This window comes from Silene latifolia, unplaced genomic scaffold, assembly GCF_048544455.1.
Source record: "Silene latifolia isolate original U9 population unplaced genomic scaffold, ASM4854445v1 scaffold_217, whole genome shotgun sequence".
In the NCBI taxonomy this organism is placed as follows: Eukaryota; Viridiplantae; Streptophyta; class Magnoliopsida; order Caryophyllales; family Caryophyllaceae; genus Silene; species Silene latifolia.
The window spans coordinates 16,561-36,838 of record NW_027413172.1 but is presented as its reverse complement, the minus strand read 5'-3'; the positions used below and the strand labels follow the sequence as shown (position 1 = coordinate 36,838).

The following is a 20,278-nucleotide window of genomic DNA, read 5'->3' as shown; positions in this document are numbered from 1 at the left end:
AACATTGGTACAAGAGCCACTATCAATAATAAGAGTGCAAATCTGGCTGTTTACCTTACAACGGGAATGAAACAATTGCTCCCTTTGCTCGTGCTCGATTTGAGCAGCCTCGGTGTGGAGGCTTCTAAGTACCAACACTCCTTTCTCCTCGTCACTGTAAGGCTCCACCTCATGTACTTCTTCCCCACCACTCTCATCTTCGACATCAATAGGTTCCGATTCAGATTCTGGAACAACGAAATTTGGAATTAAGTTAACCAGTTCTTGAATTGTCAGAGCTTTCTTTTGCGGACATTCATTGGCAATGTGCCCATATCCCTGGCACTTGAAGCAACGCCTCAACCGTGCCTCCTTAGCTTCCACTACCGTGCCTTTTCCCTTATCTTTAGGATTCTCCAGTCGTGGTTCCTTGCTACTAGATGTGGTAGCTGCTGATTTCGAGTATGTGCTCGAATTCTTTGCATAATCACGAGTATAGGACTTCTTGCTCTTATCCTGCTTCTCAAATTTAAGAGCCAATCTGCAAGCATCATCAAAGTTATCATAATGTTGAATTTCCACCCTTTGCGCCAAATTAGAATTAAGGCCACGAATGAATCGTGCTGTCCTCAACTCTTGCTTTTCCTCTAGATCACATACGATACTCATCTTCTCAAACTCATTTATGTAATCAGAGACACTCGAACTCTCTTGTGACAGAGATGTTAATTTCAGATAATTGTCCTGTTCATAGTCTCTAGGAAGGAATCTCATGGTTTTCAGGCCTTGATAAGCTCTTTTCCACACACAAAGCCAACTCAAGCAATTCACCATATGAATGCATCATTTCTAATTTAATCTTCCTAGCAATTTCAGATTTCAAGCCATTGTAAAATCTGATTCCCTTTAGAAAAGAACTTACTTCATTGTCACACACAAAGTGTAATTCCTCAAATAATCTAGCATACTCATGAACACTCAAGGAATTTTGTTTAAGGGTCTTAAGTTCAGCCAACAAATTATCAATGGTAGAAGAAGGTAGAAACTTTAATCTCATGTTCCTTTCAAGTTTAAACGAAGAACATATTCTACCCTTCCCTTCCATCCTCCTTGAAAATGTAAGAGTATTATACCACAACAAAGCAACACCCTTTAAAGAAGACACAACCAGTTTACACTTCTCTTTATCAGAAAAACACTTGTTCTCGAAATAGCATTCAACATCAAACAACCAAGACACAAATTGTCTACTGTTTTCACCATTAAAGGAAGGAAGTAATGGTGTGTTACCTTTGCTTCTAAGGGTAGGAGAGGAATTAGAACACTCATAGGGCAGGAGGTGTTCTCCTTGATACAAATCAGGAGGTTTTGGTTCCCTTGGAACCCCATGGGTGCTTGTTGCACTCCTTGTATGCACATCACCTTTATACCCTTTTGTTAGAGCTTGCAACTTCATCATAGCTGCTTCTAATGACTTGGAAATGGAACCAAGGTCACAAGGCTCAATCTTTGAGCATGGAACATGAGGAACATACTCCATTGCTACTGATTTTCCAATGGGAAAACCGAATGACAACACTTTAATAAAAACAGATGTTTCAAACAACAAACCAAAGTTTTGATAAACTCTCTTCTTTCATTGGGTTTATTTTTGTGTTTTTGTTGTAGTTAGGATATAATAAACTCACAAAAAGGATTATCCAACCCAAGACTAACACAAGATGGAATTGTGTTATGACCAAAGCTCTGATAACCAAGTTGGAGTGAAACCTCTCACTCGATAATTTAAGTGGAAAAACTAAAGAAATGAGCCTAAGTTTGCATGAAACAAACTGAAATTTTAGGCGTGTCCTTGAGGGACGATTGAGGATATGTCTAGACCCGAACACAAAGCAATAGGAATAGACTCGATAGTTTAAAGCACACAAGCAAGTAAACTACCAAACTCCAAGCACACAGCAAAGGAGCTCTTCAAGCACAAAGCAAAGAAGAGATTTTAATGAAGAAAACTCATGTTTCTTACTTGGTTTTTAACTTAAGCAAATCTGAATATTACACTTGGGAACTTGGTTTATTTATAGCCCAAGTCCTTCTAATCTTAACCATCCAAATTACATCTAATGGCTAACATTAAACAAGTAAGAAAACAAGAAAAAGTTGCTGAAATGCCCTCCTAGGCAGCCGTGAGCATCAACCAAGCAAGAACAATCCAAATGGTCTTCTCAAGGTCTTACAATGAAAGGGACATAAGAGCTATCCTAGGAACACACAATTGGAGGCTTCCTTAGTCAAATATTCAGCTGATATAGCCCCTTGAGAGCAGCCCCCAAAGCTCTTACACAATTGTAAGAATGATGGTGACACTTTGGACCTTCCTTGAAAGCGACATTTGAGCTCATTCTTCAAAATAAAGAAAACAGCCTCCTAGGACTGTTTTGGTCGGTCCAAGCAGCTGGAATTCGTCCTAGGATGGTCTTCATTTGATTAATAAAAAGATGGGACCGATTGGAAGCAAACTAAGCTCGATTGTTGAAAAACCGATAAACTCGTTACTCGGTTTTGTCTTGTGAATTCATCTCAGCTTGGATCCTTATTTAAATAAAAGTCCCTACACAAAAAGTCTCAAAATTCATTATAGAGTTGAGACATGATAAAAATTACCATGCTTTCCTAGACGGATTTTGAGTTTGACCCTAAAACAGAAGACGAGCCAAAACCGGGTTGTAGAACATCTCAGGAATTCAGTCGCATCTTGTAAGAGGCATATCTCTTAGCTCAAGATGAATATCAGGGCACATGATAGCTCATTTGAAAGCTAAGGGAGTTAGCTTTCACCTCCAAAAAGAATCAACCTTATATGTTGAGTAAATCTTGAGTTATTGAACTGTTAGTGCACGTAGGTCATGGGTTGTCCAGTAATGCGCAGTCTGTTTGCATCGACCATAACTCAAGATATAAAATAGCTACGATGGTAATTCCAAATCCCTGATTTAGATAAGACCTTAAGCTTTCCAATGGCATAGGAATCATATGAATTGAACCGTTAGAACTTGAGATATAGAGATTGGAAGTCAGGCCTGCCGGAATAATACTTCAAAAAGCGATGAAACACTTTCAATTGTTAACCATTCCTTTGACTGTTTCTTTTGGCCTTGAAATGAATCAAAATGAAACAATATTGAAACAATTTTGTTTCAGTTACCCGCTGGTTTGCCTCCTCTTCGAGGCATTGAACATCAAATTGATCTTATTCCGGGCTCAACTCTTCCAAACAAGGCTACTTATCGATGTAATCCGGAAGAAACAAAAGAACTCCAAAGGCAAATTGATGAATTAATGGAGAGGGGCTATGTGCGTGAGAGTATGAGTCCTTGTGCTGTTCCGGTGTTGCTCGTACCAAAGAAGGATGGGTCATGGCGTATGTGTGTTGATAGCCGGGCTGTAAACAACATAACCATCAAATATCGCTTCCCAATACCGAGACTTGATGATATGCTTGACGAGCTTCATGATTCGGTTATCTTCTCAGAAATCGACCTTAGAAGTGGTTACCATCAGATTCGGATGCGTGAGGGTGATGAATGGAAGACGGCTTTTAAAACGAAGCATGGATTATATGAATGGACCGTCATGCCATTCGGTCTTACCAATGCTCCAAGTACCTTCATGAGGTTGATGAATGAGGTACTTAAATCCTTTTTGGGCAGATTTGTTGTAGTTTATCTTGACGATATTTTGGTGTATAGCAGGAGTATTGTTGAGCATTTTGAACATTTGAGGCAAGTGTTTGAAACCTTGCGAAATCACAAACTTTATGGGAAGCGAGAGAAGTGCTCTTTTCTTGTGGAGAGCGTGGTGTTCTTGGGATACGTGGTGTCCAAGGATGGTGTCTCGGTTGATCAATCAAAAATCGAAGCAATCCGATCATGGCCGGAGCCTAAAACAGTTAGTGAGGTACGATCTTTTCATGGGCTTGCTTCTTTTTATCGACGGTTCATACTCCTTTGCCAATTCCGGTCAGGCCGTGGGATGATGTTTCAATGGATTTCATTGTTGCTTTGCCACGCACTCAACGTGGTAAGGATGCTATCATGGTGGTGGTTGATCGATTTTCCAAGATGGCTCATTTTGTTGCTTGCCATAAAACCGATGATGCTTCTAATGTGGCTGATTTATACTATCGAGAAATTGTGAGGTTACATGGCATTCCAAAGACTATTGTGTCGGATCGGGATTCTAAATTCTTGAGCTACTTTTGGAATACATTATGGAGGAAAGTGGGTACAAAGTTGCTGTTTAGTACCTCTCACCATCCTCAAACGGATGGGCAGACCGAGGTCACCAATCGTACTTTGGGAACTTTGTTGTGTGGGCTTGTAAGCAAGACACAAAAGGATTGGGATCTCAAGCTTTCTCATGCCGAATTTGCTTATAACCGGTCGCCTACTCATGCTACGGGTCATTCACCATTTGAAATTGTCTACGGTATTAATCCTTATCTTCCTTTGGATTTAATTCCGTTGCCTAAAGATGAGTTGGTGCATAAAGATGCCGAGTCCAAGTTGAAAGCAATGTTGAAGCTCCATGAGCAAGTCCGTGCGAGAATTGAAGCCGTGAATGCAGCCTATAAACGCAAGTCAAGCAAGAATAAGAAGCCAAGGGTGTTTGAGGTTGGAGACTTGGTTTGGGTGCACTTGAGAAAGGAGCGTTTTCCTAGCAAACGAAAGAATAAACTCATGCCTAGAGCGGAAGGTCCTTACAAGATTGTGGGTCGAGTGAACAACAATGCTTACAAGGTTGAACTTCCCGGTGATTATGGTGTTCACGCCACTTTTAATGTTGGTGATCTCTCTCCTTATTTGGATGATGATGGCCTAGCTGAATTGAGGTCAATTCCTTTTCAAGGGGGAGGGGATGATGCGAACCAAGCTAAGGACCAAGCTAATGTCTCGGAGTTAGTTGATGGGCTGGACGAGTTGGTTATGAACACTCAAGAGGAGGGTCTGATGTTGGTCCGTAAGTTTCAGCCTTTAAGCTACAATTATCCTTCTCTTGTTAATTTGCTAAGTGTGGAACTTAAGAGCTGATGGGGATGGCACGCAATCCAAGGAGGACGGACCAATTCACGTTTTTAGTGTTACATTTCAGATTATGTTTTACAATAAAATGTTAGTCTAATTTATGGATTGTCTAAGTTCATTGTATTAGGAGTTTAATGATTGTAATTAAGTGAAGAGTAAATGATAAACTCTTCACTTTGCTAGGCTTGCACGGCTCAATGGGGCTATATAATGCCTTCATTTGCTTGAATAAAATTATCTAAGAATTTTCAGAAAACTTGTGTTTACAAAATCGTTTCTTGCGCAGAAACAAAACTGATTTTAGTTAGAACGCGATTCTAATTGAAATTCTCGAGTTGTTGATCAATAGGTCTTGGTCTCACTCACTTTGATCAAGTAATAGGTCTTACTTGTTCAAAACACTATCCCTTATATACAAAATCCAGAACTGGTCGTACCTAGTACGTTCGGTTCGCCAAAAACAGTCCGCTAATTTTTATTCTTTTGTTCTCAAAATCGTTCCAGTTCAGGTCTGCGCGTACCTAGTACGAACAGTCCTCTGCACTGTCCAAAACGTCCCAAAATCCGCTGCTCAATTCGTATCATTAATTACTCATTGTGACTCGTTGTGTAAATCATTTATCCTTGTTCATTAGTCATTGTGACTCTTTGTGTGAATCATTTGTCCTAGTACATTAGTCATTGTGACTCGTTGTGTGAATCATTTGTCCTTGTTCATTAGTCCTTGTGACTCGTTGTGTGAACCATTTATCCTTGTTTATTAGTCATTGTGACTCGTTGTGTGAATCATTTGTCCTTGTTCATTAGTCCTTCTGACTTGTTGTGTGAACCATTTGTCCTTGTTTATTAGTCATTGTCACTCTTTCTGTGAATCATTTGTCCTAGTTCATTAGTCATTGTGACTCGTCGTGTGAATCATATGTCCTTGTTCATTAGTCCTTGTGATTCAATGTGTGAACCATTTGTCCTTGTTTATTAGTCATTGTGACTCTTTGTGTGAATCATTTGTCCTAGTTCATTAGCCATTGTGACTCGTCGTGTGAATCATTTGTCCTTGTTCATTAGCCATTGTGACTCGTTGTGTGAATCATTTTGATACAGAATTAGTCTGTTTAAACGAATTCTGTAGGTTAGAAAATAAGCAGCGGAACTGTTGTAATCTGACCGTAGAATTGATGTAAAAACAGCGAATTAAATAGGTAAACAGAAGGTAAAACGTTAGAATTGATTAAGGAACAAGATAGATAGGTGAATCTTGATCAGCACCTCGCAAGGCAATCACTCGAATCACTCAAAGGCAACCTCGCAAGGTAGGGTTCGTGTATCTCGCAAGAATGATTTAATAAAGCATAAAACTGGAAGTTTTATTGTATTTCATAATCTGAATGTTATTAGGTTACAAGGCTTTAATTTAGAGTAACCTAAAACCTAATCATACTTGGACAACAAGCAAACTAATTTCCTTAACTAATTAGGAAACAAATAATCAAAAACTAGTTTCCTTAACTAATTAGGAAACAAATAATCTGAAAAAAAGAAACTAAGACTTCAGCTAGGATTAGGAAATTATAGGCTTTCCTAATTTTATTTGTAATAGATTAATTAGCTTAATAATATTAATAATTTCGGACCAGCTAGTAATCCACACGGTTTGGATTAACCGTGTACTTCTGGGCCTTTATCCATCCAAGTGAGCATCGTCAAATAACTTGACCCAATCTTGAAGCCTTCGACTAAATGAGTTGCATTTCGGCTAAGTAGCACTTCATTTTCATTGTCCATCAATGCTCCTGCATCATTCTCTCCTTCTTTTTGAGAATTTGACCTCAAATTGTCGTCGTCGAGATATGGGGACAGGTCACCAACATTAAACGTTGCACTCACACCACCGTACTCACTTGGTAATTCCAACTTGTAAGCATTCGAACCGTAGCAATCGATGACCTTGAATGGGCCATCTGCTCGCGGCATCAACTTGTTCTTTCGCTTAGCTGGAAAACGCTCCTTCCTTAAATGAAGCCACACGAGATCCCCTACTTTGAACACGGGCTGTTTTCGATGCTTATTGGCTTTCTCTTTGTATTTAGCATTCGATTTCTCAATTTGGGCTCTCACTTGTTCACAAGTCCTCAGAAAGGTAGCCTGCCTCTCCTTAGCTTCAAAGCTCATAAGGTCTTTCTTCGGAATTGGAACTAGATCAATAGGCAAAAATGGATTAATGCCATACACAATTTCGAATGGAGCACGCCCGTAGTCACCGATGGAGTCCTATTATACGCAAATTCAGCATGTGCAAGTTTAGTATCCCAATCCTTCGTAGTCTTGCTCACTAGGCCACGCAATAAACTTCCCAAGGTACGATTAGTGACCTCCGTTTGCCCATCTTTTGAGGATGGTGCGAAATCTTGAACAAAGAACTTTGTACCCATCAAACGCCATAAAGTCTTCCAAAAATAACTAAGGAACTTCACATCACGGTCTGAGACAATAGTAAGGGGAATACCATGTAAACGGACTACCTCCTTATAGTACAAATCAGCAACATTCGTAGCATCATCCGTCTTGTGACAAGGAATAAAATGAGCCATCTTTGAAAACCGATCAACAACAACCATGATCGAGTCTTTACCCCTTTGTGTTCTCGGCAAACCAAGTATGAAATCCATGCTCACCTCGCTCCAAGGCTGTTTTGGCACAGGTAAAGGCGTGTACAGCCCTTTGACAAACGAACTCTTTGCTTTCTGACACACAACGCACTTGCCCACAATTTCTTGGACATCCTTACTCATCTTGGGCCAATAGAAATGTTCACTTACAATGTCATAAGTCTTGTTTGAACCGAAATGACCAGCCAAAGCTCCTCCGTGAGCTTCTCTAATAATCAACTCCTGAATTGACCCTTGTGGAATGCAAAGGCGATTTCCCTTAAACAAAAATCCGTCTTGCATTGTATAAAGTCCAGTAGGTTCAATCACCTCTTTAGCAAAGGCCGGGTCAGCCTTGTATAACCCTTTAATATGCTCAAAACCCAACAATCTTGCATCTAATTCAACCAACAAACAGTGTCTTCTAGATAACGCATCAGCTACAATATTAGAATTACCTGTTTTGTACTTGGATGAAAACGTGAATGATCAAAAACTCGACCCACTTCGCGTGCCTTATGTTCAATTTTTGCTGTCCATGAATATGTTTAAGAGCTTCGTGATCAGAATGTAGCACGAATGGTTTCGGACGCAAATAATGACTCCAATGCTCCAATGCTCGTACAATGGCATAAAACTCTTTGTCATAGGTTGAATAGTTCAGCCTTGCGCCTCCAAGTTTCTCACTGAAATAAGCAATGGGTCGTTTCTCTTGGATCAACACGGCACCAATCCCAACGCCACTTGCATCACACTCGACTTCAAATAATTTCTCAAAGTTGGGCAGTGCCAAAACAGGTCCAGAACACAACTTTTTCTTCACTTCTTCAAATGCCTTTTGAGCACTCGGAGTCCAAACAAACTCCCCTTTCTTGGTTAGCTCGGTAATTGGAGCCATGATTGAGCTAAACCCCTGGATAAAACGCCTATAAAACGATGCCAAACCATGAAAACTACGGACTTCAGTCGTGGATTTAGGCACTGGCCAGGCTTGAATAGCTTCGACCTTGGATGGGTCCATGCTTACTCCTTCTTTTCCTACAATGTAACCAAGAAAAACAACACTTGGCACCATAAAAGTGCACTTTTCGAGCTTACCATACAGCTTCTGCGTTCTCATGACTTCAAATACAGCTCTAAGATGGAGCTTGTGCTCTTCTTCACTCTTGCTATAGATGAGAATGTCATCCAGATAGACAACAACAAACTTGTTAAGGAACGGCCTTAACACTTCATTCATGAGTCTCATAAACGAACTAGGTGCATTACATAATCCAAACGGCATGACAAGCCACTCATACAACCCCTGTTTCGTTTTGAACGCTGTCTTCCACTCATCCCCTTCACGAATCCGCATTTGGTGGTATCCACTCCTCAAATCCAATTTAGAAAACACACATGAACCAGAAAGTTCATCTAGCATATCATCAAGTCTTGGCATAGGAAAACGGTATTTAATAGTGATGTTATTCACGGCTCTGCTATCTATACACATTCGCCAAGTTCCCTCCTTTTTCGGTACCAAAAGAGCTGGTACAGCACATGGGCTCAAGCTTTCTTTCACATAACCTCTATCTATCAGTTCTTGCACTTGTCTCTGTAATTCCTTAGCCTCTTCGGGATTACATCGATAGGCTGGTTTATTAGGTAATGCAGCCCCCGAAGTAAGTCAATTTGGTGCTCAATCCCTCTCTTCGGTGGTAACCCATCGGGTAACTCGTCGGGAAACACATCACTGAACTCAACTAATAACTCCCGAATCCTCGCATCATTACTCTCCATTTTTTTCACCTCTCGAACAACCAGTAGGTATGCTGGTTCCCCTCTCGCTACAACCTCCTCGGCCTCATTAGCATCCAAAAACAAACTGTCTTTTGCAATAGGTTTGTTATATTTGGTTGGCGACAATGGTTTCAAATGATACTTAGCTTTCCCTTTAGAAACAACATAGACATTACTTCGTCCGTCATGTTCCACCTTCCTATCATATTGCCACGGTCTACCCAGCAAAATATGGCAGGCATTCATCGGGATTACGTCACATAATATCTCATCTTTATACGGTCCCAATTGCAAAGAAATTAACGCCTGTTTCTTTACCATGACCCCATTATTCCCATCAAGCCAATGCAGTTTATACGATTTAGGATGGTTCTTAGTAGGCAATTTCAGTTTAGCAACAACATCCTTAGCTATAACATTGGTACAAGAGCCACTATCAATAATAAGAGTGCAAATCTGGCTGTTTACCTTACAACAGGAATGAAACAATTGCTCCCTTTGCTCGTGCTCGATTTGAGCAGCCTCGGTGTGGAGGCTTCTAAGTACCAACACTCCTTTCTCCTCGTCACTGTAAGGCTCCACCTCATGTACTTCTTCCCCACCACTCTCATCTTCGACATCAATAGGTTCCGATTCAGATTCTGGAACAACGAAATTTGGAATTAAGTTAACCAGTTCTTGAATTGTCAGAGCTTTCTTTTGCGGACATTCATTGGCAATGTGCCCATATCCCTGGCACTTGAAGCAACGCCTCATCCGTGCCTCCTTAGCTTCCACTACCGTGCCTTTTCCCTTATCTTTAGGATTCTCCAGTCGTGGTTCCTTGCTACTAGATGTGGTAGCCGATTTTCAGTATGTGCTCGAATTCTTTGCATAATCACGAGTATAGGACTTCTTGCTCTTATCCTGCTTCTCAAATTTAAGAGCCAATCTGCAAGCATCATCAAAGTTATCATAATGTTGAATTTCCACCCTTTGCACCAAATTAGAATTAAGGCCACGAATGAATCGTGCTGTCCTCAACTCTTGCTTTTCCTCTAGATCACATACGATACTCATCTTCTCAAACTCATTTATGTAATCAGAGACACTCGAACTCTCTTGTGACAGAGATGTTAATTTCAGATAATTGTCCTGTTCATAGTCTCTAGGAAGGAATCTCTTTGTGAGGTGTTTCTTGAGTTTCTCCCATGTTTCAATTTTTGGCTTCCTATCCTTCTTACGCTGCCTCTTCATGTTTTCGTACCACAAAGATGCGTACTTGGTCAATTTTAAGGTAGCCACCTTGAATTGCTTGTTTTCATCATAATTTTTGTACTCAAAGATCCTCTCTGCCTGACGAATCCAATCCAAGAATTTTTCAAAGATCTCCATCTCCGTTAAACTCGGGAATGTCGAGTTTCAGGCCTCTATCATCATCATTCCTTTTTTTGTTTGATTTTGGCTGTCCGTCATCTTCAGATTCGGATTGGGTGTCTGACTCTGACCCGTTCAATTTATTCTTTTTTTTTCTGGCTAAATCCGTAGCTATGCTCTTCACTACGTAAGAAATCTGGCCAATCTCTGCCCTAATTGCATCCATGTCTTCCTTCCATGGTTTATCTCCTTCTCCATTCACCATCTTCTCCCAAGACTGATTTATTAAGCAATAAATCGAAAACCTAAGCTCGATACCACTTTGATACGAATTAGTCCTTTAAACGAATTCTGTAGGTTAGAAAATAAGCAGCTGAACTGTTGTAATCGACCGTAGAATTGATGTAAAAACAACGAATTAAATAGGTAAACAGAAGGTAAAACGTTAGAATTGATTAAGGAACAAGATAGATAGGTGAATCTTGATCAGCACCTCGCAAGGCAATCACTCGAATCACTCAAAGGCAACCTCGCAAGGTAGGGTTCGTGTATCTCGCAAGAATGACGAATAAAGCATAAAACTGGAAGTTTTATTGTATTTCTGTAATCTGAATGTTATTAGGTTACAAGGCTTTAATTTATAGTAACCTAAAACCTAATCATACTTGGACAACAAGCAAACTAATTTCCTTAACTAATTAGGAAACAAATAATCAGCAAACTAGTTTCCTTAACTAATTAGGAAACAAATAATCTGAAAAAAAGAAACTAAGACTTCAGCTAGGATTAGGAAATTATAGGCTTTCCTAATTTTAATTGTAATAGATTAATTAGCTAAATAATATTAATAATTTCGGACCAGCTAGTAATCCACACGGTTTGGATTAACCGTGTACTTCTGGGCCTTTATCCATCCAAGTGAGCATCGTCAAATAACTTGACCCAATCTTGAAGCTTTCGACTAAATGAGTTGCATTTCGGCTAAGTAGCACTTCATTTTCATTGTCCATCAATGCTCCTGCATCACATTTGTCCTTGTTCATTAGTTATTGTAACTCTTTGTGTGAATCATTTGTCCTAGTTAATTACACATTGTGACTCGTTGTGAATCATTTGACCTTTTTCATTAGTTATTATGACTCGTTTTATGAATCATTTGTCGTAGTTAATTAGTCATTGTGAGTAGTTGTGTAAATCATTTGTCCTTGTTCATTAGTCCTAGTGACTCATTGTGTGAATCATTTGTCCTAGCTCATTAGTTATTGTGTCTCGTTTTGTGAATCAGTTGTCCTAGTTCATTAGTTATTGTGACTCTTTGTGTGAATCATTTGTCCTAGTTAATTACCAATTGTAACTCGTTGTGTGAATCATTTGTCCTTGTTCACTAGTCATTGTGACACGTTGTGTGAATCATTTGTCCTAGTTCATTAGTCATTGTGATTCGTTTTGTGAACCATTTGTCCTTGTTTATTAGTCATTGTGACTCGTTGTGTGAATCATTTGTCCTTATTCATTAGTCCTTGTGACTCGTTGTGTGAACCGTTTGTCCTTATTTATTAGTCATTGTGACTCTTTGTGTGAATCATTTGTCCTAGTTCATTAGTCATTGTGACTCGTTGTGTGAATCATTTGTCTTTATTCATTAGTCATTATAACTCGTTGTGTGAATCATTTGTCCTTGTTCATTAGTCCTTGTGACTCGTTGTGTGAACCATTTGTCATTGTTGATTAGTTATTATGACTCTTTGTCTGAATCATTTGTCCTAGTACATTAGTCATTGTGACTCGTTGTGTGAATCATTTGTCCTTGTTCATTAGTCCTTGTAACTCGTTGTGTGAACCATTTATCCTTGTTTATTAGTCATTGTGACTCGTTGTGTGAATCATTTGTCCTTGTTCATTAGTCCTTCTGACTTGTTGTGTGAACCATTTGTCCTTGTTTATTAGTCATTGTCACTCTTTGTGTGAATCATTTGTCCTAGTTCATTAGTCATTGTGACTCGTCGTGTGAATCATTTGTCCTTGTTCATTAGTCCTTGTGATTCATTGTGTGAACCATTTGTCCTTGTTTATTAGTCATTGTGACTCTTTGTGTGAATCATTTGTCCTAGTTCATTAGTCATTGTAACTCGTCGTGTGAATCATTTGTCCTTGTTCATTAATCCTTGTGACTTGTTGTGTGAACCAATTGTCCTTGTTTATTAGTCGTTGTGACTCTTTGTGTGAATCATTTGTCCTAGTTCATTAGTCATTGTGACTCGTTGTGTGAATCATTTATCCTTGTTCATTAGTTCTTGTGACTCGTTGTGTGAACCATTTGTCCTTGTTTATTAGTCATTGTGACTCTTTGTGTGAATCATTTGTCCTAGTTCATTAGCCATTGTGACTCGTCGTGTGAATCATTTGTCCTTGTTTATTAGCCATTGTGACTCGTTGTGTGAATCATTTGTCCTTGTTCATTAGTTATTGTAACTCTTTGTGTGAATCATTTGTCCTAGTTAATTACACATTGTGACTCGTTGTGAATCATTTGTCCTTTTTCATTAGTTATTATGACTCGTTTTATGAATCATTTGTCGTAGTTAATTAGTCATTGTGACTAGTTGTGTAAATCATTTGTCCTTGTTCATTAGTCCTAGTGACTCATTGTGTGAATCATTTGTCCTAGTTCATTAGTTATTGTGTCTCGTTTTGTGAATCAGTTGTCCTAGTTCATTACCCATTGTAACTCGTTGTGTGAATCATTTGTCCTTGTTCACTAGTCATTGTGACACGTTGTGTGAATCACTTGTCCTAGTACATTAGTCATTGTGACTCGTTGTGTGAATCAGTTGTCCTTGTTCATTAGTCCTTGTGACTCGTTGTGTGAACCATTTATCCTTGTTTATTAGTCATTGTGACTCGTTGTGTGAATCATTTGTCCTTGTTCATTAGTCCTTCTGACTTGTTGTGTGAACCATTTGTCCTTGTTTATTAGTCATTGTCACTCTTTGTGTGAATCATTTGTCCTAGTTCATTAGTCATTGTGACTCGTCGTGTGAATCATTTGTCCTTGTTCATTAGTCCTTGTGATTCATTGTGTGAACCATTTGTCCTTGTTTATTAGTCATTGTGACTCTTTGTGTGAATCATTTGTCCTAGTTCATTAGCCATTGTGACTCGTCGTGTGAATCATTTGTCCTTGTTCATTAGCCATTGTGACTCGTTGTGTGAATCATTTGTCCTTGTTCATTAGTTATTGTAACTCTTTGTATAAATCATTTGTCCTAGTTAATTACACATTGTAACTCGTTGTGAATCATTTGTCCTTTTTCATTAGTTATTATGACTCGTTTTATGAATCACTTGTCGTAGTTAATTAATCATTGTGACTAGTTGTGTAAATTATTTGTCCTTGTTCATTAGTCCTAGTGACTCATTGTGTGAATCATTTGTCCTAGTTCATTAGTTATTGTGTCTCGTTTTGTGAATCAGTTGTCCTAGTTCATTAGTTATTGTGACTCTTTGTGTGAATCATTTGTCCTAGTTAATTACCCATTGTAACTCGTTGTGTGAATCATTTGTCCTTGTTCACTAGTCATTGTGACACGTTGTGTGAATCATTTGTCCTAGTTCATTAGTCATTGTGATTCGTTTTGTGAACCATTTGTCCTTGTTTATTAGTCATTGTGACTCGTTGTGTGAATCATTTGTCCTTATTCATTAGTCCTTGTGACTCGTTGTGTGAATCGTTTGTCCTTATTTATTAGTCATTGTGACTCTTTGTGTGAATTATTTGTCCTAGTTCATTAGTCATTGTGACTCGTCGTGTGAATCATTTGTCCTAGTTCATTAGTCATTGTGACTCGTTGTGTGAATCATTTGTCTTTATTCATTAGTCATTATGACTCGTTGTGTGAATCATTTGTCCTTGTTCATTAGTCCTTGTGACTCGTTGTGTGAACCATTTGTCATTGTTCATTAGTTATTATGACTCTTTGTGTGAATCATTTGTCCTAGTACATTAGTCATTGTGACTCGTTGTGTGAATCATTTGTCCTTGTTCATTAGTCCTTGTGACTCGTTGTGTGAACCATTTATCCTTTTTTATTAGTCATTGTGACTCGTTGTGTGAATCATTTGTCCTTGTTCATTAGTCCTTCTGACTTGTTGTGTGAACCATTTGTCCTTGTTTATTAGTCATTGTCACTCTTTGTGTGAATCATTTGTCCTAGTTCATTAGTCATTGTGACTCGTTGTGTGAATCATTTGTCCTTGTTCATTAGTTCTTGTGACTCGTTGTGTGAACCATTTGTCCTTGTTTATTAGTCATTGTGACTCTTTGTGTGAATCATTTGTCCTAGTTCATTAACCATTGTGACTCGTCGTGTGAATCATTTGTCCTTGTTCATTAGCCATTTTGACTCGTTGTGTGAATCATTTGTCCTTGTTCATTAGTTATTGTAACTCTTTGTGTGAATCATTTGTCCTAGTTAATTACACATTGTGACTCGTTGTGAATCATTTGTCCTTTTTCATTAGTTATTATGACTCGTTTTATGAATCATTTGTCGTAGTTAATTAGTCATTGTGACTAGTTGTGTAAATCATTTGTCCTTGTTCATTAGTCCTAGTGACTCATTGTGTGAATCATTTGTCCTAGTTCATTAGTTATTGTGTCTCGTTTTGTGAATCAGTTGTCCTAGTTCATTAGTTATTGTGACTCTTTGTGTGAATCATTTGTCATAGTTAATTACCCATTGTAACTCGTTGTGGGAATCATTTGTCCTTGTTCACTAGTCATTGTGACACGTTGTGTGAATCATTTGTCCTAGTTCATTAGTCATTGTGATTCGTTGTGTGAACCATTTGTCCTTGTTTATTAGTCATTGTGACTCGTTGTGTGAATCATTTGTCCTTATTCATTAGTCCTTGTGACTCGTTGTGTGAACCGTTTGTCCTTATTTATTAGTCATTGTGACTCTTTGTGTGTATCATTTGTCCTAGTTCATTAGTCATTGTGACTCGTAGTGTGAATCATTTGTCCTAGTTCATTAGTCATTGTGACTCGTTGTGTGAATCATTTGTCTTTATTCATTAGTCATTGTGACTCGTTGTGTAAATCATTTGTCCTTGTTCATTAGTTATTGTGACTCTTTGTGTGAATCATTTGTCCTAGTTAATTACACATTGTGACTCGTTGTGCGAACCATTTGTCTTTATTCATTAGTCATTATGACTCGTTGTGTGAATCATTTGTCCTTGTTCATTAGTCCTTGTGACTCGTTGTGTGAACCATTTGTCATTGTTCATTAGTTATTATGACTCTTTGTGTGAATCATTTGTCCTAGTTAATTACTCATTGTGACTCGTTGTGTAAATCATTTGTCCTTGGTCATTATTTATTGTGGCTCTTTGTGTGAATCCTTTATCCTAGTTAATTACTCATTGTGACTCGTTGTGTGAATCATTTGTCCTAGTACATTAGTCATTGTGACTCGTTGTGTGAATCATTTGTTCTAATTCATTAGTCATTGTGACTCGTCGTGTGAATCATTTGTCCTTGTTCATTAGTCCTTGTGACTCGTTGTGTGAACCATTTGTCCTTGTTTATTAGTCATTGTGACTCTTTGTGTGAATCATTTGTCCTTGTTCATTAGTCATTGTGACTCTTTGTGTGAATCATTTGTCCTTGTTCATTAGTCCTTGTGACTCGTTGTGTGAACCATTTGTCCTTGTTTATTAGTCGTTGTGACTCTTTGTGTGAATCATTTGTCCTAGTTCTTAGTCATTGTGACTCGTCGTGTGAATCATTTGCCCTTGTTTATTAGTCATTGTGACTCTTTGTGTGAATCATTTGTCCTAGTTCATTAGTCATTGTGACTCGTCGTGTGAATCATTTGTCCTAGTTCATTAGTCATTGTGACTCGTTGTGTGAATCATTTGTCTTTATTCATTAGTCATTGTGACTCGTTGTGTAAATCATTTGTCCTTGTTCATTAGTTATTGTGACTCTTTGTGTGAATCATTTGTCCTAGTTAATTACACATTGTGACTCGTTGTGCGAACCATTTGTCTTTATTCATTAGTCATTATGACTCGTTGTGTGAATCATTTGTCCTTGTTATTAGTCCTTGTGACTCGTTGTGTGAACCATTTGTCATTGTTCATTAGTTATTATGACTCTTTGTGTGAATCATTTGTCCTAGTTAATTACCCATTGTAACTCGTTGTGTGAATCATTTGTCCTTGTTCACTAGTCATTGTGACACGTTGTGTGAATCATTTGTCCTAGTTCATTAGTCATTGTGATTCGTTTTGTGAACCATTTGTCCTTGTTTATTAGTCATTGTGACTCGTTGTGTGAATCATTTGTCCTTATTCATTAGTCCTTGTGACTCGTTGTGTGAATCGTTTGTCCTTATTTATTAGTCATTGTGACTCTTTGTGTGAATTATTTGTCCTAGTTCATTAGTCATTGTGACTCGTCGTGTGAATCATTTGTCCTAGTTCATTAGTCATTGTGACTCGTTGTGTGAATCATTTGTCTTTATTCATTAGTCATTGTGACTCGTTGTGAATCATTTGTCCTTGTTCATTAGTCCTTGTGACTCGTTGTGTGAACCATTTGTCATTGTTCATTAGTTATTATGACTCTTTGTGTGAATCATTTGTCCTAGTACATTAGTCATTGTGACTCGTTGTGTGAATCATTTGTCCTTGTTCATTAGTCCTTGTGACTCGTTGTGTGAACCATTTATCCTTTTTTATTAGTCATTGTGACTCGTCGTGTGAATCATTTGTCCTTGTTCATTAATCCTTGTGACTTGTTGTGTGAACCATTTGTCCTTGTTTATTAGTCATTGTCACTCTTTGTGTGAATCATTTGTCCTAGTTCATTAGTCATTGTGACTCGTTGTGTGAATCATTTGTCCTTGTTCATTAGTTCTTGTGACTCGTTGTGTGAACCATTTGTCCTTGTTTATTAGTCATTGTGACTCTTTGTGTGAATCATTTGTCCTAGTTCATTAGCCATTGTGACTCGTCGTGTGAATCATTTGTCCTTGTTCATTAGCCATTTTGACTCGTTGTGTGAATCATTTGTCCTTGTTCATTAGTTATTGTAACTCTTTGTGTGAATCATTTGTCCTAGTTAATTACACATTGTGACTCGTTGTGAATCATTTGTCCTTTTTCATTAGTTATTATGACTCGTTTTATGAATCATTTGTCGTAGTTAATTAGTCATTGTGACTAGTTGTGTAAATCATTTGTCCTTGTTCATTAGTCCTAGTGACTCATTGTGTGAATCATTTGTCCTAGTTCATTAGTTATTGTGTCTCGTTTTGTGAATCAGTTGTCCTAGTTCATTACCCATTGTAACTCGTTGTGTGAATCATTTGTCCTTGTTCACTAGTCATTGTGACACGTTGTGTGAATCACTTGTCCTAGTACATTAGTCATTGTGACTCGTTGTGTGAATCAGTTGTCCTTGTTCATTAGTCCTTGTGACTCGTTGTGTGAACCATTTATCCTTGTTTATTAGTCATTGTGACTCGTTGTGTGAATCATTTGTCCTTGTTCATTAGTCCTTCTGACTTGTTGTGTGAACCATTTGTCCTTGTTTATTAGTCATTGTCACTCTTTGTGTGAATCATTTGTCCTAGTTCATTAGTCATTGTGACTCGTCGTGTGAATCATTTGTCCTTGTTCATTAGTCCTTGTGATTCATTGTGTGAACCATTTGTCCTTGTTTATTAGTCATTGTGACTCTTTGTGTGAATCATTTGTCCTAGTTCATTAGCCATTGTGACTCGTCGTGTGAATCATTTGTCCTTGTTCATTAGCCATTGTGACTCGTTGTGTGAATCATTTGTCCTTGTTCATTAGTTATTGTAACTCTTTGTATAAATCATTTGTCCTAGTTAATTACACATTGTAACTCGTTGTGAATCATTTGTCCTTTTTCATTAGTTATTATGACTCGTTTTATGAATCACTTGTCGTAGTTAATTAATCATTGTGACTAGTTGTGTAAATTATTTGTCCTTGTTCATTAGTCCTAGTGACTCATTGTGTGAATCATTTGTCCTAGTTCATTAGTTATTGTGTCTCGTTTTGTGAATCAGTTGTCCTAGTTCATTAGTTATTGTGACTCTTTGTGTGAATCATTTGTCCTAGTTAATTACCCATTGTAACTCGTTGTGTGAATCATTTGTCCTTGTTCACTAGTCATTGTGACACGTTGTGTGAATCATTTGTCCTAGTTCATTAGTCATTGTGATTCGTTTTGTGAACCATTTGTCCTTGTTTATTAGTCATTGTGACTCGTTGTGTGAATCATTTGTCCTTATTCATTAGTCCTTGTGACTCGTTGTGTGAATCGTTTGTCCTTATTTATTAGTCATTGTGACTCTTTGTGTGAATTATTTGTCCTAGTTCATTAGTCATTGTGACTCGTCGTGTGAATCATTTGTCCTAGTTCATTAGTCATTGTGACTCGTTGTGTGAATCATTTGTCTTTATTCATTAGTCATTATGACTCGTTGTGTGAATCATTTGTCCTTGTTCATTAGTCCTTGTGACTCGTTGTGTGAACCATTTGTCATTGTTCATTAGTTATTATGACTCTTTGTGTGAATCATTTGTCCTAGTACATTAGTCATTGTGACTCGTTGTGTGAATCATTTGTCCTTGTTCATTAGTCCTTGTGACTCGTTGTGTGAACCATTTATCCTTTTTTATTAGTCATTGTGACTCGTTGTGTGAATCATTTGTCCTTGTTCATTAGTCCTTCTGACTTGTTGTGTGAACCATTTGTCCTTGTTTATTAGTCATTGTCACTCTTTGTGTGAATCATTTGTCCTAGTTCATTAGTCATTGTGACTCGTTGTGTGAATCATTTGTCCTTGTTCATTAGTTCTTGTGACTCGTTGTGTGAACCATTTGTCCTTGTTTATTAGTCATTGTGACTCTTTGTGTGAATCATTTGTCCTAGTTCATTAACCATTCTGACTCGTCGTGTGAATCATTTGTCCTTGTTCATTAGCCATTTTGACTCGTTGTGTGAATCATTTGTCCTTGTTCATTAGTTATTGTAACTCTTTGTGTGAATCATTTGTCCTAGTTAATTACACATTGTGACTCGTTGTGAATCATTTGTCCTTTTTCATTAGTTATTATGACTCGTTTTATGAATCATTTGTCGTAGTTAATTAGTCATTGTGACTAGTTGTGTAAATCATTTGTCCTTGTTCATTAGTCCTAGTGACTCATTGTGTGAATCATTTGTCCTAGTTCATTAGTTATTGTGTCTCGTTTTGTGAATCAGTTGTCCTAGTTCATTAGTTATTGTGACTCTTTGTGTGAATCATTTGTCATAGTTAATTACCCATTGTAACTCGTTGTGGGAATCATTTGTCCTTGTTCACTAGTCATTGTGACACGTTGTGTGAA

General features: G+C 38.0%; 1 protein-coding gene across 1 annotated transcript; it reads left to right on the top strand.

Annotated features, from left to right (window-relative positions):
- Nucleotides 1-3,315: 3,315 nt before the first annotated feature.
- Nucleotides 3,316-5,066, top strand: LOC141638853 (uncharacterized). The gene is made up of 2 exons (XM_074448046.1): nucleotides 3,316-3,933; nucleotides 4,062-5,066. The coding sequence occupies exons 1-2, from the start codon at nucleotides 3,316-3,318 to the stop codon at nucleotides 5,064-5,066; spliced, it is 1,623 nt and encodes a 540-aa protein (XP_074304147.1).
- The last annotated feature ends 15,212 nt before the right edge of the window (nucleotides 5,067-20,278 follow it).

Bases quoted from the DNA above. Each gene is read 5' to 3' on its own strand.
- LOC141638853 (XM_074448046.1), top strand. From the start codon at position 3,316: ATGGAGAGGGGCTATGTGCGTGAGAGTATGAGTCCTTGTGCTGTTCCG. The intron at 3,934-4,061 runs GTACGATCTTTT...CAACGTGGTAAG, and splicing joins AGCCTAAAACAGTTAGTGAG to GATGCTATCATGGTGGTGGT.